Source organism: Monodon monoceros, unplaced genomic scaffold, assembly GCF_005190385.1.
Source record: "Monodon monoceros isolate NGI ecotype Baffin Bay Population unplaced genomic scaffold, NGI_Narwhal_1 Super_Scaffold_2, whole genome shotgun sequence".
Lineage (NCBI taxonomy): Eukaryota > Metazoa > Chordata > Mammalia > Artiodactyla > Monodontidae > Monodon > Monodon monoceros.
The window spans coordinates 26397544-26425302 of NW_021703776.1; the positions used below are offsets into that span (position 1 = coordinate 26397544).

At 34.6% G+C, this 27759-nt stretch overlaps 1 protein-coding gene across 1 annotated transcript in view; it reads right to left on the reverse strand.

Moving 5' to 3' along the window:
• SEMA3A (semaphorin 3A) overlaps positions 1 to 27759 on the reverse strand; it is a 235193-nt gene that overhangs the window by 33469 nt on the left and 173965 nt on the right. Inside the window, exons 7-12 of the mRNA XM_029234387.1 lie at positions 19250 to 19392; positions 17374 to 17488; positions 17215 to 17284; positions 14453 to 14597; positions 10523 to 10742; positions 6962 to 7053 (exon numbers count right to left, since the gene is read on the reverse strand). Coding sequence (XP_029090220.1) covers positions 6962 to 7053; positions 10523 to 10742; positions 14453 to 14597; positions 17215 to 17284; positions 17374 to 17488; positions 19250 to 19392 — 785 coding nt within the window. The remainder of the gene's footprint in view (positions 1 to 6961; positions 7054 to 10522; positions 10743 to 14452; positions 14598 to 17214; positions 17285 to 17373; positions 17489 to 19249; positions 19393 to 27759) is intronic.

Here is a 27759-nt window from a genome sequence, read left to right on the forward strand (position 1 = left end):
GGTCCCGATGCACACACTACTTTGTGTGTTCCCTCCAAGAGTGGAGTGTCTGTTTTCCCCAGTCCTGTCAGAGTCCTGCAATGAAATCCCGCTAGCTTTCAAAGTCTGATTCTCTAGGAATTCCTCCTCCCATTGTGAGACCCCCAGGTTGGGAAGCCTGACTTGGTGCTCAGAACCTTCATTCCTGTGTGTGGACTTCAGTGGTATAAGTGTTCTCCAGTTTGTGAGTCACCCACCCAGCAATTATGGGATTTGATTTTATTGTGATTGCACCCCTCCTACCATCTCATTGTGGCTTCTCCTTTGTCTTTGGATGTGGGGTATCTGTTTTGGTGAGTTCCAGTGTCTTCTTGTCGATGACTGTTCAGCAGTTAGTTGTGATTCTGGTGTTCTTGCAAGAGGGAGTGAGAGCACGCCCTTCTACTATATCATCTTGAACCAATCTCTCATATGTTTTCTTAATTGTTTATCTTCCCCTGGCCCCAGCCCTCCCCACCCCCCTACCGCCCGACACACTAATTTAGGCCTGGGATTTGGGGCTGTTTCGTGCACTGCCACATACCTGGGATTGTTGCTCCTACAGTTGACCCTTGAACAAAAGGGGTTTGAACTTTGTGGGTCCACTTAAATGTGGATTTTTTTCAATTGTAAATACCATAGTACTACACCATCAGCGCTGGATGAATCCATTGATGCAAAACCACAGATATGGAGGGCCAACTGTAAAGTTATACTCAGATTTTCCCCTGCCTGAAGGGTTGGTGCGCCTAACCCCCAAGTTGTTCAAAGGTTAAGTGTAATTCGCAAGTTGTCAATAAATATTTGTTAAATAATGAATGAGTGAATGAATGAATAAATGAATTCCCTACCAATTTTCCCCCTTCTCTCCTATCTCTTTTACTCTCCCCATTATACTCTGTTCCCTCAACTGAATTTGTATATGAGATAAAGGAGGCCATCCTTTAAAAGAAGTTTTTCCTTAATCCTTTAAAGTTAGCTGTAATTTCTTTGAAAATAATCTGAATATTCTATACTCACCATCTTTACTTCTTCATGTCCCATTCAGTGCCATTCATCCCTCAGCCCACTGAGTCTAGCCCTTACTCTAGAGAGGTGGCCTACGATTCTCAGAAAGAGAAATCACTGATGCTGAATGGAAGCTTTCAGTCTATTATTATTGCTGGAGTTCTTGTTTGATATGGCACTATTGACCAGTCATTTCTTCTTGACTGCTTCCTCCTTTAGATTTCATTATGCCTTTAAACTCTTTATTGACTATTCTTAGCCTTTTTCAGTCTTTTCTATCTCCAGCCATTCCTCATATATTTGCCTTGCCTTGCTGACTCCTTTCCACTCTTCTTTGGATGCCACATTATGTTCCTGGTGGGCTTATCCACTCATGTGGCTTTAATTACCCCGAGTACTGCAGAATTGCAAATTTCCACTTTGAACCCTGACATCTAAGCTGAGCACAGAATTTTGTTAACAAATTTAAGACAACCTGCCTGAGACACAAATGAGACAAATGATTTAGAATGTAAATTAATTTGATGGGATAAGTTAGAGATTTCCCATAATTTCCCATTTTCAGAGTTTAATGATATTAAAAATAATTTTCTATAGGAACTGTCAATCATAAAGACAACTATGATGAAAGAAATATCTACCAATTTTCTCTATACAGAGATAAGATTTTTGGAATTTAGTAGCATCAAATCACAAAAATCAAGGGGCCAATTCATCACAGATTTTTAGTTTTAAAAGATAAAACTGACTATTGTATTTAGGTTTACATAATATTGGAATAAGTGAACCCAAACAAAGAATTTAAAAGAGCTAGGAAAATATTCCATAGCAGCTTCCTCCATTCCAAGAGTTTCACAGGAAAAGTGGTTATGTAAGCAGCTAACTTCATAGGGACTTTCATGAAATAAATTTTATAGCCAAGGTACAAGGAAAGTACTTCTTAGAGAATCAACAGCTAGTATAATTAAAATGAAAGTTAGCTATGTCTCAGTTCTTTTAAAAACTTCAGTGAAACTATATAAAAGTGAAGCTGGTGAATTTTCAGACATTTCACATTCATTGACAATACAAAAAATTAAATGTCTATAAGGTAGATGGAAATGATCACTTCATACATAAATTGTAAAACAAAACAAACGCCAAAACACAAGAAATTCCATTGTGCCATATTATAATTTTAACGTTCTTCAATTAAGATCCTAGAATCTCTTAATTAAAAGAAACTTACTTATTTTTTAGACCAGGAAAGTAACAGTTTGGAATAGGATGTGCTATATGCTGCCTGCGGTTGAGTTTTAATAGACAATATATTAAGATGACATCCATTTAAATAAGCTATATTTTTTTCTGAGCCCTAGTTGGTGATGAATATAACTTTCATTTAAAACAGATGTAGCTTCATAAGCATTTTCATGAAACTGGTTTCAAGAGCAAATTTAATTGGAGTTCAAGTAAAAATGAAATTAAAAACTTAGCATCTTCTCAAGATTTTCTATGACTCTAATTTGCTATATATTTTTTTCAGATATTTTAATCTAGTCCTTATTAAACTTGCACACTTGCAGAGCTTTTCAACCTGCTGATCCCAGGAGAATCTGACAGAGCTCCCTGGATGCTACGCATGCTGATGCTCCTTTAGAATGAGTTAATAGACTAGGTTTTGGAAAGCATCAATTATGATTTACATTTGAATGAAAATTAAACTCTTTCATTTATTTGCTCAGCTGTTCATGGAATATTGCATAAATTGGGTTTAAAATGCATGCGTTATCAATGTAACTGCCTTGCAATCCTTTGCAGTCAATAGGACTATAAATAAAACCCACTGTACTAAATGCATTGCGACTTGAACACCTCACTGTCTCAAAAGTAAAACCCTCTTTGGACTGGGAAAAAAAAATCTCAATGTGAGTAAAGTAAAAATCAGCATACGTCTGGTTTTCATACCTTTTGAATATTTTTTTAACAAGGTATAGGTGCAGAATTTTCAAGCATTTATTTTAAATGAGATTTTCATTTGTATAACTAGTTAACAATAGCTACAATTTACCAGTAATCTTCATTAAAAAAAAATTATGAAATGAAGAAGTGGAGGCTCAACTGACTTTAACCAACTTGTTTGGAATCACATAGCAAATGAGATTCAAACACCAATTTATGGTTACAAGTAATATTTGGAATCAGGTTTGTGTCTTAGTACTTTGATACCATTTTGAATATAAAATGGCTATTTAAAGTCATTTCTAGAGTCCTATACCAAGGCCAATTTTATCTCACATCTTGTTACCTACAAAAATTTTACTCTAAAATGGAAATTTTATTACTGAGGAATATTTTTCTTTCTATACTCTGATCGGGATTTGATTTCACCCAGAAAAAAAGTATCTTAGATGTAACTGGAACCACTGGAATGTTCTGTGATTAGCCCGGGTGTTTTCCTAAAACCAACCTCAAGATGGCAATGGACATAGTACTGGCTTTAATTTCGGATTTTATATGAGGTTTGGTTATTCAGTCTAGCAAAGACACATAATGAACATGGTCTCCTGGAGATGATATTATGGTAAAATTAACTGGTTGGTTGACATTAAATGTCTTTCTTTTTAAAATCCAAGAGTATCAGATACCACCAGGACCCTAAATCTGTTCCTTGTCTATTTACCTTGTCAAACTACCACAGTGCTCAAATTAACCCTTTTAAATTTTATTTTATGTTAAATGGAATGACTTGCAAGGCTCAAATAAAAATACAGAAACTGTAACATTTCTCCGCTTGTTTCAGTGTATATAGAAATTGCTTTAATGTGTTTTTTGCCCTCCTTCTGCAAAATTAAACAAAGTTTGACAGTGAAATATTCCAATTGCTAGACCACAATATATGTATGAACTTTGCCTGATAGAATAGAATGTTGAAAGAAAATATTTCTCTAAACTCTGCCCAAATACATTTTGTCTACTTGGGTGCCAAAGAAATAATAATGACAACAATGCATAAAACAGAATATGGGAGAAAAATGGAACATTTATCTCTGGAAGATGTGTCCCACGTTGCAAACAATCCTTTAAGAAAATTATAAACTCATAAAGAATCATTTCCATGAAAGCACAATATTACGTATTCATACCTAATTGTTAAAAACTGAATAAAGAACCTCTCTCATGACATCTTAAAAAACCACAAAAAAGTCATTCAATAGTTATCGTAAGTGTAATTCGGCTGTGTATTTCTCTGGAAACTGCAAAACACTAACAAAATCTAATAGACATTAAATATTTGGGTTGGCAAGATGTCTGGCTTCCAACCTCTCAAGATTTTGTTAAAAGTCATTTAATAGATCAGCTTAAAGTAATATTTTTAAACTAAAATTTGATTTACTATTAAAAAACAAAGATAAGATGTGAAACGTAAACTTAAAATCCCAGAGATGTAGGGAATGAAAATTAGCTAGAACACAGTATTACTGCAAAATTATACATATTCTGATTCATAAAATCCTGGAAAATAATTAAATAATAGATAAAAAGTACCTTATTTTTTTAAATGGCATGACATAATGATACAATTCTACAAGATAAAACTTAATTGTACTAAAAGATAATAAATTAAGTACTTGAAACTATGAAGGATAACATGGAAGAGTCTCTAAGCTACACAAGGTCAGGGACCATGTTTATAGTGTTCATCTCTGAATCACCAGAGATGATGATTAGCATTGTGCCAGGACCACGGTATACAGGTTTGTTTACAGTTGAATTAGTAAATGGAACTTGTTATAATCATATACTATTAACTGAATGGGGAATATGCAAAGGAACCGTGACAAATTCAAAAGTAAAAGATTCTGGAAATAGTTAAGAAATTCTAAAGTTAACAATATTTTAGTACTCCTGCAACTTCATTTGCTGCAGTGGTGGTAATATAGATTTCCAAAAATACAGAATTGGTAAAAATTTTTTTCTAATAGAATAATATGGGATATAATCAGCAGGATAACTTTTTGCTGTTCTCGGTTTATCTTCCTCATACTCTGGCACCTCACTTTAAGTGGGGTCTCCCTAAGAAGACCTTAAACTCTTTAATTTCTCATTTTTCATTTTTGCATAAATACTGATTCCTTTATTCATTTAATAAATGTAGGCTGAAAACACACTTTAGGCTCTGGAGACACAACAATGGACACAAGACAGCAATATATATATCTGCCCCTCAGTGCCCATAATTTGTTTGCTAAATCTAGATGGGCTCTGTATTACTGACACAGTCTATTTGCATAATTGTATTTTTGAATTTGTAGGATAAAGTATCAATGCGTAAATAATGAAATGGGACTTGGTGAAAGATAGGGATTAGTCATCATTCTATACCAGACAAAGTAAGGTCCAAGTGCCTGATTTTAAAAATCGTACTAGAATTATGATGATTGTGTTATTCTAAGACTTAAACCAAGGATTAGTAGAGAAGGCTACTGAGAATGTGGCTTATATTCAGTGTAGACAAACTAAAACAAGTAAAATTATATTGACAATAAGATTCTGAGCACAGGAGCTGCCACTGTCCTGGATGTTCTACATATAGTGTCTCTAATTCTTCTAGCTTCCTTGTGAGGTAGGTATTATTTTTCCTGCTAGGGAAGCTCAGAGGGATTGTATGGGTTCCAAACAGAACTGCCATGTAGCTAGCTATGACTGAAGAACCTAAGCCCTTCCCATTAGAACATTGTTTAGTTATTACAAGATGTCTGTGTCATGATGTACCAGTTATCTGTTTCAAAGCTAATCATAACTTTACTTGAATCAATATATATATATTAAAAGCTTGCCATATTTTACTCTATTTTCTCTTCAAAGTATTACTGAATAGTGAGCTAGAGCTCTATTGTGTTAATAAACTGGTCTAGAAGTATGGGGCTAAAAGAAGTCTTGGGAAGATTTTCCTTACAATCAAAATATTTAATCAACTGAAAACTTTAATCAATCCACTTCATTTTATAGATAAAGTGAGATTTCTGGAGACTAAATGAGATAATGTTAAGTTGTGAGACTAGATCCTATACTTTCTCATTTTCTGTCCATGAAATTCTTCTAATTCCAGTTTATTTTGCAGTTACAAATGTCTCAGATTTTTGCCTTCTTTTTTTTATCAAAAACTGAAATAACACCTTTGATAGGCATCTATTTCTGTTATATTTCATAAATGATTTATATCAAGGTGTGCTTCAATTCAAATTCTTCCTCCTAGCTGGCTTTCTAAAAGGAATGTGGTGTATGTTACATTACTTCAGTTTTCCTCCCTCACTTCAATCCATATACTGCTGCCTCTACCCCCAATCCTATATAAACCTACTTGGGCCATCAGTGATTCAGGACAAAAGGACAACTATCTGTACTCTTCTTAATTGTGTAGACTAGGAATTCATAACAGATTTTCCACAAGTGATGTAAAAACCTCAAACTTTTTTTTTGCTAACAAATGATTTCTTTAGGAAAATATGATAAAACAATTCACAAATAAGCTAAAAAATTATTGAAATGTCTTCATTCCGTTATCATTCTGAATGTATTTCCTTTAATACATTCATGGAAGTTACCTATCATCCCAGTTATACCATTAAGTGTGAAAGAGGGGATTTGGAGGGTAGGAGGCACACAGGGTTTGTTCATTGAGGTAACTTACATAAATTATATAAAATGTAAATCATATAATTTATCATTGAGAAAACAAAATATGAGCCAAGGATATATTTCTTTACATTTTTTGATTTAACTAGCATTGAAAGTTTCAAGGTTTATTTTGACTAGTGTCTGGCTTTCTAATTGACAAGCTAATTAGAAGGGTATGCTAGACTGCTTGTCCATACCAAGTTCACTGTGCAGCTGTCCTGGGGGAAAGACATACAAGGGAACTTGTTGACACTTGAAATTAAGCAGCACTCACCCGAAAAACTGTCATTTCTTCCAGCAGAACTTCTTCTAAATCATGCCAAGTCTCCTTAGGAATTGAAACTACTTTAAGAACGGTTCCAACATCTTTGAAAGAAAGTGGAGAAGACCACAATTTAAATAGATCTGAACAGAGTTTAGTGTTAATGAATGAAATCAGTATTTGACCAGAAAGAACATTTTGACGTCAGCATTTTAAAATTTATTTTATTGTTACAGCATTAGTAATATATACAAATGCATTTCATGAAACTAGATAAAGTATAAACATAGCTATGGAATAAAAATAGTTGAATTTTTAGAAATATCTGAAGCTTTGGAGATGATTTTATCCTAAACCTGTGTAATTAAAAAATATATATATATAATAATCACTAGGTTGGATTATTTGTATTTTTAATCTCAACTATAAGGTGTCTCAAAAACAAAACTAAACTAAAAATAATACCAGTTTGACAGTGTTGAGGTTTCTCAAAAAAAAACTAAAAATAGTACATGACCCAGGAATTTCACTCCAGGGTATATAGCCAAAACAAAACAAAACAAACCCAAAACACTAATTCAAAAAGATACATGTATTCCAATGTTCCTAGCAGCACTATTTACAATTGCTATCAACAGATGAATGGATAAAGGAGATGCGGTATATGTATATACAATGGACTACTACTCAGCCATAAAAAAAAGAAATGTTGCCATTTATAGCAACTTGGGTGGACTTGGAGGGCATTATACTAAGTAAAGTAAGTCAGACAGAAATACAAACACTGTACGATATCTGTTATACATGGAATCTAAAAAGTCAACAAATTAGTGACTATAACAAAAAAAGAAGCTGACTCACAGATACAGAGAACAAAATGAGCGGTTACCAGTGGGGAGGCAGAAGGGGGAGGGGCAATATAGGGGTGGGGAAAAAAAGGGTTATTATGGGGTTATATGAAATCATCTGTGTGAAACTTTTGAAAATTGTAAAGCACTATAGAATTTAAAGAATCTTTCATTCTATAACAAAATATACTAAAAAAAGAAAAAAATTACCAGCTTGACATTACAAGTTTTTCCCATTTTTGTTATGCAACCAGGAACTGCTATGAATACTTAATATATAAGCAAAATGGAAGGAATGTTGTCAAGCAACAAAAGTAGTTAGAGCCTCAGAGCCTGGCTGCTCACCTTCTTCCCACGAGGAAGACTTTAGTAGTTAGAGGCCCCTACCAACAGCTCAATGACCATTACCTGATAAATGACAATAATCTGATTTCTCAAAGTAAACACCTTGGATTACTTATTACAGTGGTTTTTCAACAACTGGCTAATCAATTTTGGTTAGCAAATTGGTTTAATTAACATGCTGTTCAATCAACTTCAGAGTACTAAAAAATTTTAAAATTCAGAACCATAAATAATGAAAACTGTTAAAATAAATACATTTTATAGAGATTTTAAGCACTGTTGATTCATTGTTAAAAGAGATAAATTGTTTTAATGATAAGAGCTGGCACTTTTACTCTAAGTGGGGTTAAGAAGCTACTATTTTCCAGTATTTACAGATGGGTTCCTATTCTTGATAGAATAAAGAACAGAGATTTATTAAATTCAAAAATCTGACTCTTCAACATACCATTTCTGAGCAGTTGATCAAATATTTTTAGCTTCAATTGGCTCATTTTAATCAAATTAAACAGTCTAATTATTCGAGAAGAAAATCTTACCAGTAAAGTTACACCAGAAAAATAATTCAAAGTATTCATACGACAGATAACCATTTTCAAGGGATCAATATGATGTGCTATATGAGACCAAGAAAGGTTGCTAGTGTATCCCTTGTAAAGTCAAAAAAAAAAAAAAAAATCCCTCTTTTAAGCAGATCCTTCTGTTTACAGGACCTTAGACTACTCATAACACCAAAGATTAAAGGTAAATTAGGTTAATATACTCAGTGCCTCTGATCAGTCTCCAATACCCCAAAATAACTTTATCTGTGTTCCAGATCAAGTTTTACTGAGTAGTATTTCAAACAATTTCACACAAATTGAATCAGATTACTCAACTAGGATCAATGTGTAACTTACTTAAAATATAAAATTACTGTAATCAATTTACTTTGTTGACAGATGACCCTGTTCTGTGCTGACCGATAGCCATCCACATCATCAGACATTCAACGTGCTCATGAAATTGGTTCCTTTAAAGACGGCTTGCGTCCAAGAAGAACTGAAAATTCATGATTAGGTTTCTTTGGTCAAATAGCCGGAAGCAAGCTTTTGTTGCATTGACAATGAGTGGGGGACTTCTCAACATGTTTAGGCCAGAGGTGAAGAAAAAGGTAAGTGTGACATTACTGAACAAGTTTAATTACTCTGTAGAGAGATCTAATTATAATTTGACATTAGTGATAAACTAATATTTATTGAAGAGAAATCCTATCATCTTATAATTTCTCAAGATATTTATAACCAGAAGTTGATACTTGCAATTCATTGACTTTTATTGAACTCCAGGTCTCCCTGGGATTCTTTTATTTGATAGAGAAACTTTCTCACTCATAAAAGCAGACTGTAATGTATTGCTCAGAACCTGACACTTACACTTGATAACGTATTTCACAATTTTGTTATAAAACTTTAAGTCTTTAAAGCACTTACTGTGCAGTTGCCATTCCCCTGTACTTAATGCAATTTCTTTCTCTGTTCTCACCAAGGGAAAATAAATGTTATTATACAGGTTTCAGTGGAGCACTCACCCTGTTTCCTATTGATTTATTTCAGTTAACAACGTTAATGGAGACTAGGAATTTATTACCTTGGAATCTGACCCTAAGTAGCAAGTTTCAGATTTGTAACTGGTGCTTTTAAAATAGTATTATTAAAGAGAGTAGGGTAAAAATAAAATAATATGTCATAATAGCAATGGAATTCATCCTGAAAATATACCTATAAAATGTTTGTTTCTAGTCATGGAATTGGTAAAAAATACGTCATTAAATGCCTATAGAAATGGATCTAAAATGTATCTGACGATTCCTTCGGTCCACTCTGTTGGTTTTCTGATGAAGTTTTATTTTGCTTTGTTTTCCTTCTCATTGTATGGTAAAAACACTAAACAAATTTTGTTGCCAAAATTTATTTTCTGGAAGATTTGCACTCTATGATAATTTTAAAGTTCGGATAATTTTGCATCAATATATTCTAGAACTTTTATTGAATGTCTTGGGATTTGAGCAATACATTTTTGTCCTGAAAAGCCACTGTTCAGAAAAGAGTTATGATTCAATTATAGACACTGATTGTTCACCTAATCAATAGCGTTACCTGATTACATTTATCAACTTTTGATTGAAAAGGAAATTTAATTTAAATTAATAAATATATGTCAACTTGCCTAAAAAAATAACACATTGGAATGGGAGAATGTTCAGGTTTTTTTAGTCATTTATTAGAGGTTAACTATATCTTGAGAGTGACTATAAAGTCTTCCTTCAGTTCTTAGTATACTTAATTAGTTAGATGCAATGTTCTGGAAGAACATTTAGAGCTGAAGTTAAAACATTTACCTGTTCCAATAAACAGGACATCATACTGGCCATCTTCCGCATCCACTCGATCTACTACAATTTGTGTAAACTGGTAATTTACATCTGTTTTGATCATTATCGGCCGGTTATTAATAGGAAACACTGGATTGTACATGGCTGGATGACTTCTGGCAAATGTTATAACATCATCAGGAAGGTCTTTTGTAGACTCAAATCCACCAAATGTTTTACTGGGACACTATTAAGATAAAGAAAATATTATCTTTTGATTAAAATATAATGAATAGGATTATAATTTATATAATATATGGCCTCAATGAGCTAGGAATCTAAATCTGTAATTTTTAAAGTAACTGTTAAACTAAACAACAAAATAATTTTACTTAAATTAGTAGATGTAATATATAATATACATTTTCTAAACATATTTTAAGTCTCGATGGGATGTCATCATTTCTTACCAAAAATTGCAAATGCATCTAATGAATTCAGTGTACAGGAGAAGTCTGATGCCTCTATTAGTGACAACACCATATACTTTATGTTTAAATGAAGTATTTGAAATAATGAGTGGAATATGTTATAACTAAATGCTATTAATCATTAGATTAGAGAAAATCAAAAATTTTCTTGAATGCATTTCATTTTTCCCTATGGTATTATGCTAAAATATAAATGCTCTCTTCAAACTAAAAGACAATATAAACTATTCTTTATTGCTTTATTTTTAACATAACCCTGAAAAAGTACCATAAAAAGGACCAAAAGTATTATTGCTTTAAAAATTACAGTAATTCTAGGGATAAGGAGATGTGTTATTCAAGGTGTTTAACAACTTGCATTGCACAGAAACTGACCAATCAGAATGGACCAAGCAGAACAGATGATGGCTATAGGGAGAGCCAGACACGATGCTGTGCTGTACACTGTCATAATATCACCTCTGGATTTAAATGCTCCACTTAAGGCAATAAGTCAAAAACAAGAAAATTCAGATTTTACTGTCTCTTTTCACTGCATTTAATTATGTGGTGCAAGCATTCAGAGTACAGTATCTCCAGTCTCTTGCTTTTTGTCTTACAGTTAACTAATTTCTGCCATTTAATGTAAGAGTTTGAGAGCTGAAATGTAGTTGAGTGGCTCTTGATCTAACAAGAGGCTTAGAAGGAGAAATCAATTGTCTCTGCCATTACCTTAACACAGATCATTAATAATTCATGAGAAATGAAATAAAGCTATTTTGAAACGGGAAGAGTATCTCTTTATGAATATATATGTATGTAGTATACAGATACACACACAATAATACACTAATATAACAGTTAAGGGATTTAGGGAATTACTTTTTATTTAAGTAAATTAAAAAATTATTTAATGTTATAGAAATATCAAATAGCTGTATAAACTCCTAGAAGAAACGATAAAACATATTTTGTAACATTAATTTTTTTTGCTTTTCTACCACCATTTAAAAACTACTTGCAAAAATTTAGAAATGATTGAAAAAGAGACTTATTTTAGATTTTTATCTTACAATTTGTCTCACTTTCTTGCCTTACTTTTATTTTTGTATTTAGTATTACTTAAGCTGTAGGTTTTTCTTTAAAAATAAAGAAAATGCCCTTCTATTGCCACACTGCTTCAAGGCCTCAATATGTTTTTCTCCAGTAGTGTTGATGGAACGACATATTCTCAGCTGCCCCCTTTTGGGATTAATGGATTGATCTAAGGGAATTTTATTCACAGAGCAAGGTGTTGCCTCCTCCTGGCAGCCCCTCTGTAATTCCTAGCTTAGGCAGTGCTTTCTGTCTTCTGCCTCCAGCACTTGGTTCACACTGCTGACTTAATGGACCATGTCAAAACAACTCTCTACGAACAATGGGTGAGAATTCAGGCTCTAGAATCAAACTGCGTGGAATGAATCTTGGCTCCTCTCTTTGCCTCAGAGTCTTCATCTGTGAAATGGGAACAATTATTGGGCTACTGTATATACTATTTTATATACATATACATACACACACACATATAAATGTGTATGTATGCATAAATCTGTTAAAACGGGCTTCTTATAATCAATGGATAGTCTATCTTGTTCTTTTTTTCTTCTGAAAGCCTATTTAGGTTTTTTACCTACAAGCTCCATCAGCTAGAAGTAATCTTTATGAAATGCTCATAAATAAGTTTAGCAAAAAATTTTACAGAAAATAAAGATTAAAAACATCCTATGCCTAATAAACTCATCTAAAAACATCATTTACTTGAATTTAACAATAAAGCTGACATGAAATTAAAATAATGGTTAAACTTAAAGAACAAGTTTTTTCATCATATGAAATTATTTCCTTAAAGATTCTTAGGGTTATCACCTTCTAGAGAAATGGAAATAAAAACAAAAATAAACAAATGGGACCTAATGAAACTTAAAACCTTTTGTACAGCAAAGGAAACCATAACACAAAAAGACAACCCTCAGAATGGGAGAAAATATTTGCAAATGAAGCAACGGACAAAGGATTAAATCTCCAAAATTTACAAGCAGCTCATGCAGCTCAATATCAAAAAAAAAAACAACCCAATCCAAAAATGGGCAGAAGACCTAAATAGACATTTCTCCAACGAAAATATACAGATTGCCAACAAACACATGAAAGGATGCTCAACATCACTAATCTCTAACTACAATGAGGTAGGTATCACCTCACACCAGTCAGAATGGCCATCATCAAAAAATCTACAAACAATAAATGCTGGAGAGTGTGTGGAGAAAAGGGAACCCTCTTGCACTGTTGGTGGGAATGTAAATTGATACAGCCACTATGGAGAACAGTATGGAGGTTCCTTAAAAAACTACAAATAGAACTACCATAGGGCCCAACAATCCCAGTACTGGGCATATACCCTGAGAAAACCATAATTCAAAAAGAGTCATGTACCACAATGTTCATTGCAGCTCTATTTACAATAGCCAGGACATGGAAACAACCTAAATGTCCATCGACAGATGAATGGATAAAGAAGATGTGGCACATATATACAATGGAATATTACTCAGCCATAAAAAGAAATGAAATTGAGTTATTTGTAGTGAGGTGGATAGACGTAAAGTCTGTCACACAGAGTAAAGTAAGTCAGAAAGAGAAAAACAAATGCCGTATGCTAACACACCATTGTAAAGCAATTATACTCCAATAAAGATGTTAAGAAAAAGATTCTTAGGGTTAGGAAATGTTGCACTGGATGGTTCCATCCACATATTCTAGAACATCTGCTGTCATATTCACTCACTTTCTACTGTATCAGTCTTTTCTTTTTTTCTCCCTACTTTAAATTGCAGACTTAAAGCTGATTTTATTTTGAGCTCTATCCACCTTTTTATAAGCCTGAATGTGCACAACATTGCTGGAAGGAGAGAGGTCAGCGATAGTAGACAGCATCTATTAAAACACCTAGGCCCTTTCCATGAGGTTTTTGTTTGTTTCTTCCTTGCATATCTTCTTTACCTATTTGAGAGATGTGTCCCACTTCCATAGGAAGATAATATTGATTTAAATTTGTTTCCTCCTATTTAATGTGCAATTCTTGAGCCTTTGCCACAATCAGAGAGAGCAAGTCTATCCTGATTGTTTCAACTCTCCGTGAAAGCCATTTTTACTATATCTCTTTCAGAAAAGAAGATAAATAAGGCTAACTGCTCAGTTTCTATTTCTCATAAATTATTGGTATTAACTACTGGTAAGCATTGAACTTAAGCACTGATGCCTGTGAAGAACATGTCTTTAAATGTGGAATTTCATGGTTATCAAAGAAAAATCCTTGCCTTTCTTTCATTTATAGTCTCGGAATTTTTCTTTTACATTATCTATATTTAATATGTATGTAGCTGCTTTTTCTTTTTAACCTTCAGCATAAATTTATTCATTTCCTATCTTAAACACCTAGGCCACTTACAGTTCCTGGTCGTGGATAGGGGACTCTTCCTTGATAAGGCACCCACTGGTAGTTGGGACCATCCCTGTGAGCATATGGACCCAGGAACACCCTTCTCACATCACTCATGCTATACATGCACACGGCTGACCCCTTGAAGATGTTACTAAAAAAGACAGACAGAACAAAAACAGACTTTCATCTTTACACAATGACAGAGCTATTTATACTGAGTTTTTAAATTTCAGATAGCAATTATCAATACTTGAACATAAATTCTCAAATAGTGTTTGGGAGTTTTTAAGTCACATATTTATATATATTTTAATAATACACAAGAAAGCAAAATTATGATTGCTCAAAATTCGAAGGCATGGATGAAAACACCTTTAGCACTCATAGAACATATACATATTCATTTCATAAATAGACAATATACGATATAAATATATACATTCATATCATATGTAAACATTGATAGGGAAAACATATATACAAAATCTAAAAGGTAATGATTAATTCTGATGTCAGATAAAATAAAAATATAAACTTTGGTATTATGTTAAGACTTAAGCATCATTGCTGAAACCAGGAAATGTTTAAAAAAGAAAGAATGTTTAAGAACACATTTTATAAACTGAAACTGGTGCAGAAGATGAATAGTCAATGTGTTATAATTTTTAACTCCCAAACCAACAAAAGTATTTGATCAAGTAACAGAGCTCGATTTGTGTGAAGGCGTTTAAAATCATCTCTTTCCAACACAGAAAATCATTTTAAGTTAGTAGCTATTACACCCTAGCAAAAGTGGAGTACTATAGCAATTATCCCCATCATTTTGTTGGACAAAAAAAATCAGGTAATTGAAGCAAACTGGAAGTTTACCATGAGCTGCCACAATTTCCCATTTTATTTTGCTTATATAAATACAGCTTGAGGGATTTATTTATAAAGATATAAAACAGTTGTGCACATTAAAAATATGGAATGCATACCTTTTAATCAATCTCTACCCATAGAAAATTACATAAAAATTAGACCAAATGAAAAGCTTGTGTAATAAGAGTTTATTATTGAAAACTGCTGCATCTAGACAATGTCTGGTAGAGTGCAAGCTTCATGAGGGAAGGAACCATGCTTGGCTTCTTTTCTGTAACATAAATTACATATTGCACGGTACTTGACACACAGCAAATTTCAGTAAATACTTACAGAACTTAACAACAATATTTTCATAATGGAATAAGTAGCAAATTAATACATATTTGATACATCATAGTAGTTTGTAATGTTTATGTGTCCCTTTTTCATTGTTATACACTTTGCTTATCTATTGATGGAATCCATCATCATGGAAAGATCTTTTTAGGATTTAAAGCTGTTAAGACTAACTCATATATGACATCAATCTCGCTGAAGCAGATAGGTGAAATTATTTTACCCACTAAGCCAGTGATTCTCAAAGTGTGGTTCCTAGACCAACAGTATGGGCATCACCTGGGAATTTGTTAAAAATGCGTTCTTAGGCCCTACCCCTTCCTACTGAATCAGAGACTCTGAGGGCGGGGCCTAGCATCTGTATTTTAACAGGCTCTCTGGGCGATTCTGACGCAAGCTTAAGGCTGAAAACTACTGTACTAAGCAATGAGGAAGCAGAAGAAATGAATTAATATTTGTTTAATTTGAGCCTCCCACATTTTTTTTTTTTTTTTTGCGGTACACAGGCCTCTCACTGTCGTGGCCTCTCCCGTTGCGGAGCACAGGCTCCGGACGTGCAGGCTCAGCAGCCATGGCTCACGGGCCCAGCCGCTCCACGGCATGTGGGATCTTCCCGGACCGGGGCACGAACCCGTGGTCCCCTGCATCGGCAGGCGGACTCTCAACCACTGCGCCACCAGGGAAGCCCAAGCCTCCCACATTCTTTAGCGGTCATTCTGTTTTTATACTAAAGGGGAGAAATATTTAGGTATGGGAAATTGCATCTGGTTTTACTAATATAGTTTTCCTAATTTTTACATGTTATTTTAAAAATTAAGTAAAAATGTCCAATCAATTTGTAATGGCTTTAATATTTACAGAAAAAATCAGTGTTTGGACATTGTAGTTAATCTTTCTTTATGCTATCACAGTCCCTTGTAGCACTCTTCCTGACTTTTGATTTTAAAATTATTTTTCTTTTATTAAACATTTATACATATCCAAATGCATATCCCTCTTTATATGCATTTAAATATATGTTTCTTTTAGCAATTCCAGGTAATGTAAACTTTATGCTGAATGTAATAGTCAGGAAATAATTACTGCTTGATTGACAGCAAGAGCTTTGAGGCACATGGGGAATGATGAAAGGAGGTGGCGGGGAGAGGGGGAAGAAGGAGGAGAGAGAGTGAGAGAGAAAGAGGGGGTAGGGACAAAGAAGAGAAAGGAGAGGGGAGGGAAAAAGATTTTTTACCCTTAGTTTATATCACTACAAACTTTTAACAAAACTCAGAGTTCTATGTTTATAATATTTTACATTTCACTCAAATTTTTAAAGTCAAAGCTATACATAGGGCATGGCATACATTTTTCATCATTAAATTTATAGTAGTGAATTCTTTGCTAAAATTTATGTAAAAAATGATTTAGGTCATGACTTATTTCAGGCACCCAAGAATGCACAAGAGCTCAAAGGTTTAGCTGACGTTGTTCTTTCAAAAACATTTTCACAAATTATGGACACTTGGAAAGCATCTAAAGGACATGAATTTTCTATGATAATAAGAGAGCAAAGTGTTATTTACCTGGAAGTTGTAAACACTCCATATACAATTGGATTTTTAGGATCTTTAGAATTCATTAGGAATACATCCTCTGTTTTAAAACAAAATTGGAGAAAGTTGCATTTTTGAAGGTAATGGCAAGGTTTGAATATTCTCTATATGACATCATCAGCTACTTACGCAATTCATCAAAATGAGTGTCAATGCCATTTGGACCTGGCACTGAACAAATGAGACGAGCTTTGAGGAATGTTGTCCATTTATTCACCAGACTTCTGTGGCCCCCGAAGTCATTCTGAAAGGAGAGAATAATGGTTTTAGAAATTGTGCATGCAAATGATAACTTCAAATATCTTATCTTCTCATATCTTGAGACAGATACAAATCACAATTCCTCATTTTTCAAATTGAGAAATGAATTTTAAATGACTAGATACAAGTAACTATGCTTTCTTATTATATTTTTGGTGAAATCTATTCACTCCAACTTTGTTCAAGGAATAACTTACAATAAATATGCCTTAGCATTAAAACGTCACTGTACTTTTTCCATTCTGTTACCACTTGGCAATGAACGATATTACTCTTGTGTTTGTTTTGGTTTGCTTTTAGTCTCTCTTTCTTATGTAAGTTTTCCTTAAGATTTTACTCACCTAAGTAGGCTGGTTCACAAAATTAAGCACATTGGCACATAGTAGGCACTTAATGAATATTTACTGCATGAAAGAATAACTGCATGCCTTATAACTCATACTGAAAATACACCGCAAACAAAAGCATGCTAGCATCAAATATTTTTATAAGCTCAGTTGACGCAATGCTGACTTTACAAACAGCATGTTGAAAAAACATTTGCATAAATCTTAATAAAGAAAACTCATTCTAGAGCAAAAATTTTGAAAAAGTATCTTCTCACTGAAAATGAAACTTAACTGTAACCTGATGTAGCAATAAATTCTATTACGATGGTATGGATTCACCAGTAACTTATAGTCTTATAATATTTATGTGCATATGTTTGAAGGAAAATAACTTTTTCTTCAAAAATATAACACTGATTTATATTTTGTTTATACGATTTTATTTAGTATAAAGATTTTTTTAACCCTTGTAAGTACTGCTTTTAAATATGCCTTATATTTTGTGGAGAAAAGATTCTCATATATTGCATATATCATTTGCATGTTTCCAGAGCATTAAAAATTTTAATTTTCCAGTAATTTAATATACTAAAGATAAATAATTAGATGATTGGGATAGGAAAAAGGATATCCCCGCCCCCAAGATAGGGATTTTTAAAATTTCATGATTTTTTTTTTAAAAGAAATAATTTCATTTTATGACAGTAACTGGATTTGGCCTTGTGATTTTTCTTGAGATGAAAGGTGCTTTAATATATAATAACAGTTAGCTTCATTCATGTTTCATATATACTGTACTATACAGCATAGAGGGTAAGAGTAGTATTGTTATCATATTTTCACACTGATACTAATTAGTCCATAAGTACTTACTGACCAACTTTTTATTCTATATATCTAACATTATAATACATATCACATCTGAATTTGTGCCACACAGTATATGAAAGTTCAGAGCTTCAAAATTATGTGTGTGTGCACATATGTGTATATAGGATGCTATAATCAAGTCATAAGAACAAGCTTTAACACTTGTATCTTTTATATTCATACTTGAGTTATTTCCAACAAAAAATATTCATTGAAAACTTATACACTGTAGGAACCTATGCTAGGTCTGAGAATACAAAAATTATATTTTCCCAGGTAATATGAAAAAAAATTATTTCTCCAGAATTTCAAACTAATATTATTTAATGGAATTGTGAAATAACACCTCACAACCTATACCTCTATGTTTGACTATGAAGTTATTCATAAGCAACTATGTTTTCAATCTTTTTTTGGTATTTAAATATTTCTAGTGATCGGTCAAGCTTTTTAGCCATATTTTTCATTATATTTGTACAAAGGTAGAAAAGGAAAAAACTGCGGTTGGACAATGATACCCTCCTCATTTTTTTTCTTTACCTCACCTTGCATATCTGACCTATTCTAGCGTGAGTGGCTTTTCCAGTGTGTTCTCCATCTATCGCATTTTCACGGAAGAAAAAATACACTTTGTCATCTTCAGGGTTGTCACTTTCTGGGATGAGGTGGGCACTAATGAACCTTGGATCTGAGAGACAAATTATAGCATATATATTAATTCACAGTTGGGTAAATAAGACCATTCATTACAGTCCATTTTCAATTTTCTCTTAACCCCTATGTGACATATTTCAAGACCTAATCTCTCTTCAGTTCACTCTTTTTCAGTAGATGTGAACTGTTCTTTACGTATTTTAAAGTATGTTACAAATCGCCTTATGTCTCAAACATTATTTTAGGAGTAGGTGCAGAAATCCTCCGTGTGACCATATAGTGCAGATGCATCACTGGATATTAAAACATTGTGCAAAGTGTAAGGGCTATCAAATATTACTTATTGTCATCACTATTGTTATTCTTTCTTTCAAGCATAAAATAATTTAAATCAAACTACCAATTGGTCTATTCCACTTTCGAGCAAAAACTAGGTGGGAGGGGAGAGATGAGATTCATATAAAACAAAAGAAATTTTCTCAAGTTGTACCCCATCTCATTAAATGGCATTGTCATTTACGAGGTACTCAAGCCCCAAACCGTGGAGTTACCCTTGAGTTCTCTGAGTCTCCAGACACCAGTGTGTACCCCTGATATGTCATTTCAGACATATCTAAACCCTCCTATATCTTTTCAAATCACACACAATAAAATGCAAACTCCTTCCAGTGACCAGAAGTCATTTACCATCTGGTCCCTGCTACCTCACATGACTTTTCTTCTTCCTACCCTTCCCTTCCCTAACTTACTCTTAGCCAGACATACCAAACCCCTTCCTGGTTCTCAAACAGGTCAAGCACTCTCAGCACCGCCTCAGATTTTTCCTCACTGTGTAACTCTCTGCCCTCATATATTCTAAAGACAGGATTCTTATTTTTACTCAGGTGTTTGTTCAAAATATTACGTTATTAAAGGCATCTTTGTTGACTACCCTAATTTAAAGTGCTGAAAGCCTTACTCCTACTCACATGCATTACTTTTCTTCCTAACATTATGAAACACCTGCTATGCTACATCTCCCTGTTGCTTTCTTCTCTCTTTAATCTTCATTTGCTTATCGTCTGTCTCCCTCTCCATCCCAATGAATATCAGTTCGAGGAGAACAGGAACTTGGCATGTTTTGTTTGATGCTATGATCCTAGAGCTTAAAATACTGAGGGCATTCAATGAATATCTGTGCAAGAAGACAAGGAAAGAGAAAAGGAAAAAACAAGACTGCCTAGATTATGCAGAAGGTGTATCTGTGATATCTAGAGTCCCACTTCAAAACATACTTCTGTAAGTACCTGGCTTGATATGGCTGTGGGCTCATATAAACTATTTAACAAAATATAATTGCTTCACGGCTTTAACAATGTAACATACTAAGAAGCTGAGTTTGTTTCATTGAAAGCACTTAGGATTGTTGCAGGTATTTAAGTTCTCACAATAACCTACTTTTGCTCCCATGGTGTATTATGTTATCAAGTTAACTATGAAATATACACACCTAGGTCAGCACCATACTTAAGATACCAGGAAAGGGATCAGAATATTGAAACCAGCTTTATCCATCTTATTTAGTCCTAACCTTTTCACCTGTGAATAATCATGTTGTCATGTGTACTACACTTGTAACTTTCCTTTAGCATTTGCTCTGGGACCATGTACTTAGTATATTTCACAGGGCTACACTCCACTATCTTTTTCAGGCAAATTATACAGACCCTGTAAGTAATGCAAAACATATGAAATATTACCTATTCATATTTAAAGTTCAGTATGCCAGTGGAATAAGAGAAGGAGAATAAAACCTCAAAATTTGGAATCAGGACTAGAATTTTTAATAATACATTACTTCAACTTTAATAAACGTTGCAAAGGTGGTTTTTCTTCATAAATTTCTACTTAATTATATTCATAAACATATTTGTATACATGTTTTTGTCTCCTGAAGAATGGTGAGTGGATTAATGTGACAATAGTACGAATTATGTTACAAACCCAATAATTACCACCCTACTGATGAAGTCAGATTTCTAGCTTCAGAAATTCAGCATGTGCATGTATGTGTGCATGTATGTGCACATGCATGTGCATGCAGATGTATAACACAGACCTACACGTGACAGAACTCAGTTCAATCACTTACAACTTTTGTGACATTTTAGCAAGACTCTTACCTCTCAGATCTCAGTTGCCTAAATTTCAAATTGGGTTTATTTCATGTTAAGTTCAATTCACCTTGTGTCATAAACAGTTCACATACAAATAAGTATTTTAAACTTAAATAGTACATGTGAAACAACTCTGTAAAATATTAACAAATGTACTATGTTGTTATGATGATGATACTAAAAGGAAGCCTCAATCACATGTTAAGTTCTCATTATAAGATCTCATTATAATACAGCTGCAGAATTAAAGTGAAAAATCATACGTTCTGCTTTAATGATGAAAAAATGGAGAAGTCGGTTTAATACTACCTCCCGTATTAAGGAAGTTGTTCATATAAACACTTGAATAACTTAAAGGATTTCAAGTAATTAAATCCAACTACCTTTTATTTGATCACAAATACATGCAAGGCACTAAGTATAAAACAAAATGAATAATATATATCCCTTGTTTTCAGAAAGCTACAATCTAGCAAAAGTGATGTTAGAAACAAATGAGAACAAAGCAAACAATATTTTATACTTATAGATATTTTCTTAAGTTAGTATTTGGGCATGAAAAAAGGAGTTATCAAGCATCATGCTTCCATCTCTAAAATATGTGAAGATAATTATCATCTTACAAATGTGGACTCTAGTAGGAAATAATTCAAACAAGTTATCACGTACATTAATTGTTTAAAGGGTCTTCAAGTCTAGTCTCTCCTTTAGTATCTGATATTACAGGCACAGAGGATTTGGTAGGTGAATTAACAGTTTGACATAGCTTCAGATTACAGACAAAAAATACCATTAGGCGTAGAAAACAAAAGCCAAATATATCAAAATAGTAAAAGAGATTATCTAAGAAAAACAATGTTAATTGTCTTCAAGAAATTTAGGTTATATCTTATACTTGAAAAAACATTCACTCTAATTTCAAAATAAATTAGGTCTTTAGTTGATCTCTTCCAAAAATTTAAAAGAAGCCATTCTTCTAATATTTCAAATTTAGAAAATCTTTTTTTTTTTTTGGCCAAAATCTCTGCTCACTGTTCATTTTCTACTTATGCTCCAAAGTTTGCCTCTCCCTTCCTTGCCCCTCTTATTCTCTCAGTCTATTCCCCTCCCCTCTGGTGAATTCCCCTCTTTATCACATGAACATTCTAACCAGTCATTCTAATTGTCTTCCCTATCATCCTAGAACCTCTTGGCTTCCTAAACCTCCACTTACCTGCCTTTGAAATCCCAGAACTTTTTTTTCCTTTGCCCCCATACCTAAGCCAGGATGAAGAAAACCATATAATCGTAGTAAATGGATTTGCTATAAATTCAAGTTATTTATCCTAAACAAGAATTCTAGTGTTGCTAAGTAATTGGTTTATTTACTTTTAGTGGCTCACCTTAGACTTATTATCAGCCACTGTTTAAAATCATTCTCATTGTCTTCAGAACAACTAATGTGCCATCTCTCAATCTACCCACCAGAGATGGACTTTCTAATGTTATATGGCTGAGACCAAGGCCATTCAGTAAGAACTCCCTCCTTTTGCTTCCTTCACACCCCCCATAATTGTTCTTTTCTTCCTTTCTGTGGAAGAATTATTTCCCTTCCATAATACATATAAGGCCTCTCTCTATTTGCTCTCAATCTAATAATCTACAGAATGTTGCTCCATTGAGCAATCTCTATTCTTCATGTAATCACTTACATTTATATTTTCATTTATCAAATATCTCCTAATCATTTACTCTATGCCCTGAATTGTGGAAGATTAGGGGATATTGTGATGAAATGTTTTCTGCCTACATGGTGATTACTATCTGTGAGGGAATACCAACAGTTAAACAGAGCAATTATCAAATTGCACGTAACAAAAATGAGTTTGGAACGAATGCAGTGAGAAATAGAAGGGACAACTGATCTTGCTTTGAAGGAATTAGGGAGTTTTTCTCAGAAGATATGACATGTAATTCAAAACCTGAAGAATAAGAGTTTCCCAGGTAGAAGAAACACAGGTGCAAGGTCACAGAAACAACAGAGAATGTTGTGCAACAGGAGAGAGAGCTGGTCAGAGAGGATGACAGAAAGTTAAGCAGAGGCCAGCATAAGAAGAAAGTTTATTGTTCAGGAGTTTATTGTCCTAACGGCTAAAAGGGAAACCAATGAAGTATTTTAAACCTAGTAATGACATTACCAGGTTTCTATTTTAAGAACAACACTGGCTGCTGTAGGAAAAAAATATATACTGAGGCAAGAATGAAGGCAGGAAGATTACTTAGAAGACTGGTGAGAAATGATGGTGATGTGGACTTGTATGATAGAGGAGACATACGCAGAGATTATGGGAAAGTAGAACCAATGGATTATGTTCACTGATAAGATGTTGAATGTGAGAAGTAGTAAGAAAAATCTTGGTAAAATTAAAGGAAAGACCGCTTTAAACAACTGGTGGGATAGGAATCATTTAGCATGAAGTAACACTTGAGGAAGACTAGATACGAGATGTGGAAGGAAGACTAGCTCAGTTTAGTGCATCTTTAGAGGCAGATGCTTGTGAAGTTATCCCTTAGACCAGGAAATACAAGACCTTAGAGAAGCAGGAACCAAGATGGCAGAGTAGAAGGACGTGCTCTCACTCCCTCTTGCAAGAACACCAGAATCACAACTAACTGCTGGACAATCATCGATAGGAAGACACTGGAACTCACCAAAAAAGATACCCCACGTCCAAAGACAAAAGAGAAGCCCCCGTGAGGGGTGCAATCACAGTAAAATCAAATCCCATAACTGGTGGGTGGGTGACTCACAGACTGGAGAACACTTACCACAGAAGTCCACCCACAGGAGTGAAGGTTCTGAGCCCCACGTCAGGCTTCCCAACCTGGGGATCCGGCAAGGGGAGGAGGAATTCCTAGAGAATCAGACTTTGAAGTCTAGTGGGATTTGATTGCAGGACTTCGACAGGACTGGGGAAAACAGAGACTCCACTCTTGGAGGGAACACACAAAGTAGTGTGTGCATCGGGACCCAGGGGAAGGAGCAGTGACCCCATAGGAGACTGAACCAGACCTGCCTGCTAGTGTTGGAGGGTCTCCTGCAGAGGCAGGGGGCAGCTGTGGCTCACCGTGGGGACAAGGACACTTGCAGCGCAAGTTCTGGGAAGTACTCCTTGGCATGAGCCCTCCCAGAGTCCGCCATTAGCCCCAACAAAGAGCCTGGGTAGGTTCCAGTGTTGGGTCACCTCAGGCCAGACAACCAACCGGGAGGGAACCCAGCCCCATCCATCAGCAGTCAAGTGGATTAAAGTTTTACTGAGCTCTGCCCACCAGAGCAACAGTCAGCTCTACCCACCACCAGTCCCTCCCATCAGGAAACTTGCACAAGCGTCTTAGATAGCCTCATGCACCAGAGGGCAGACAGCAGAAGCAAGGAGACTACAATCCTGCAGCCTGTGGAACAAACACCACATTCACAGAAAGATACACAAGATGAAAAGGCAGAGGGCTATGTACCAGATGAAGGAACAAGACAAAACCCCAGAAAAACAACTAAATGAAGTGTAGACAGGCAACCTTCCAGAAAACAGAATTCAGAATAATGATAGTGAAGATGATCCAGGACCTCGGAGAAAGAATGGAGGCAAAGATTGAGAAGATGCAAGGAATGTTTAACAAAGACCTAGAAAAATTAAAGGACAAACAAACAGAGATGAACAATACAATAACTGAAATGAAAAATACACTAGAAGGAATCAATAGCAGAATAACTGAGGCAGAAGAATGGGTAAGTGACCTGGAAGACAGAATGGTAGAAATCACTGGTGTGGAACAGAATAAAGAAAAAGAATGAAAAGAAATGAAGACAGCCTAAGAGACCTCTGGGACAACATTAAATGCAACAACATTTGCATTATAGGCCTCTCAGAAGGAGAAGAGAGAAAGGACCCGAGAAAATATATGAAGAGATTATAGTCGAAAACTTGCCTAACATGGGAAAGGATATAGCCACCCAAGTCCAGGAAGTGCAGAGAGTCCGATACAGGATAAACCCAAGGAGAAACACACCAAGACACATAGTAATCAAATTGGCAAAATTTAAAGACAAAGAAAAATTATTGAAAGCAGCAAGGGAAAAACGACAAATAACATACAAGGGAACTCCCATAAGGTTAACAGCTGATTTCTCAGCAGAAACTCTACAATCCAGAAACGAGTGGCATGATATACTTAAAGTGATGAAAGGGAAGAACGTACAATCAAGATTACTCTACCCGGCAAGGATCTCATTCAGATTCCACGGAGCAATCAAAAGCTTTACAGACAAGCAAAAGTGAAGAGAATTCAGCACCACCAAACCAGATCTACAACAAATGCTAAAGGAACTTCTCTAAGTGGGAAACAGAAGAGAAGAAAAAGACGCACAGGGCTTCCCTGGTGGCGCAGTGGTTGAGAGTCCGCCTGCCGATGCAGGGGACATGGGTTTGTGCCCTTGTCTGGGAAGATCCCACATGCCGTGCAGCGGCTGGGCCCGTGAGCCATGGCTGCTGAGCCTGTGTGTCCAGAGCCTATCCTCCGCAACGGGAGAGGTCACAACAGTTAGAGGCCCGAGTACCGCAAAAAAAAAAAAAAAAAAAAAAAAAAAAGACGCACTAAAACAAACCCAAAACAATTAAGAAAATGGTAATAAGAACATACATATCGATAATTACCTTAAATGTGAATGGATTAAATGCTCCAACCAAAAGACACGGGCATGCTGAATGGATACAAAAACAAGACACACCTATATGCTGTCTATAAGAGACCCACTTCAGATCTAGGGACACATTCAGACTGAAAGTGAGGGGATGGAAAAAGATATTCCATGCAAATGGAAGTCAATAAAAGCTGGAGTAGCAATTCTCATATCAGATAATACAGACTTTAAAATAAAGAATGTTACAAAAGACAAGGAAGGATGCTACATAATGATCAAGGGATCAATCCAAGAAGAAGATATAACAATTGTAAATATTTATGCACCCAACATAGGAGCACCTCAATACATAAGGCAATTGCTAAGAGCTATAAAAGAGGAAATAAGACAGTAACACAGTAATAGTGGGGAACTTGAACACCTCACTTACACCAATGGACAGATCATCCAAAATGAAAAACAATAAGGAAACACAAGCTTTAAATGACACGATAGACCAGGTAGATTTAACTGATATTTATAGGACGTTCCATCCAAAAACAGCAGATTACACTTTCTTCTCAAGCGCACACAGAATATTCTCCAGGACAGTTCATATCTTGGGTCACAAATCAAGCCACAGTAAATTTAAGAAAATTGAAATAATATCAAGCATCTTTTCTGAACACAACACTATGAGATTAGAAATAAATTACAGGGGAAAAAAATGTAAAAAACACAAACACATGGAGGCTAAACAATACGTTACTAAATAACCAAGAGACCGCTGAAGACATCAAAGAGGAAATCAAAAAATACCTAGAGACAAATGACAGTGAAAACAGGATAATCCAAAACCTATGGGAGGCAGCAAAAGCAGTTCAAGAGGGAAGTTTATAGCTATACAAGCCTACCTCAAGAAACAAGAAAAATCTCAAATAAACAATCTAACCTTACACCTAAAGGAACTAGAGAAAGAAGAACAAACAAAACCCAAAGTTAGCAGAAGGAAAGAAATCATAAAGATCAGAGCAGAAATAAATGAAATAGAAACAAAGAAAACAATAGCAAAGATCAATAAAACTAAAAGCTGATTCTCTGAGAAGATAAACAAAATTGATAAACCGTTAGTCAGACTCATCAAGAAAAAGAGGGAGAGGACTCAAATCAATAAAATTAGAAATGAAAAAGGAGAAGTTACAACAGACACGGCAGAAAAAAGAAAGCATCCTAAGAGACTACTACAGTCAAATCTATGCCAATAAAATGGACAACCTGGAAGAAATGGACAAGTTCTTAGAAAGGTATAAACTTCCAAGACTGAAACAGGAAGAAGTAGAAAATATGAACAGATCAATCACAAGTAATGAAATGGAAATTGTGATTAAAAATCTTCCAAAAAAAAAAAATCTTCCAACAAATAAATTCCAGGACCAGATGGCTTCACAGGTGAATTCTATCAAACATTTAGAGAAGAGCTAACACCCATCCTTCTCAAGCTCTTCCAAAAAATTGCAGAGGAAGGAACACTCCCAAACTCATTCTATGAGGCCACCATCACCCTGATACCAAAACCAGACAAAGATAC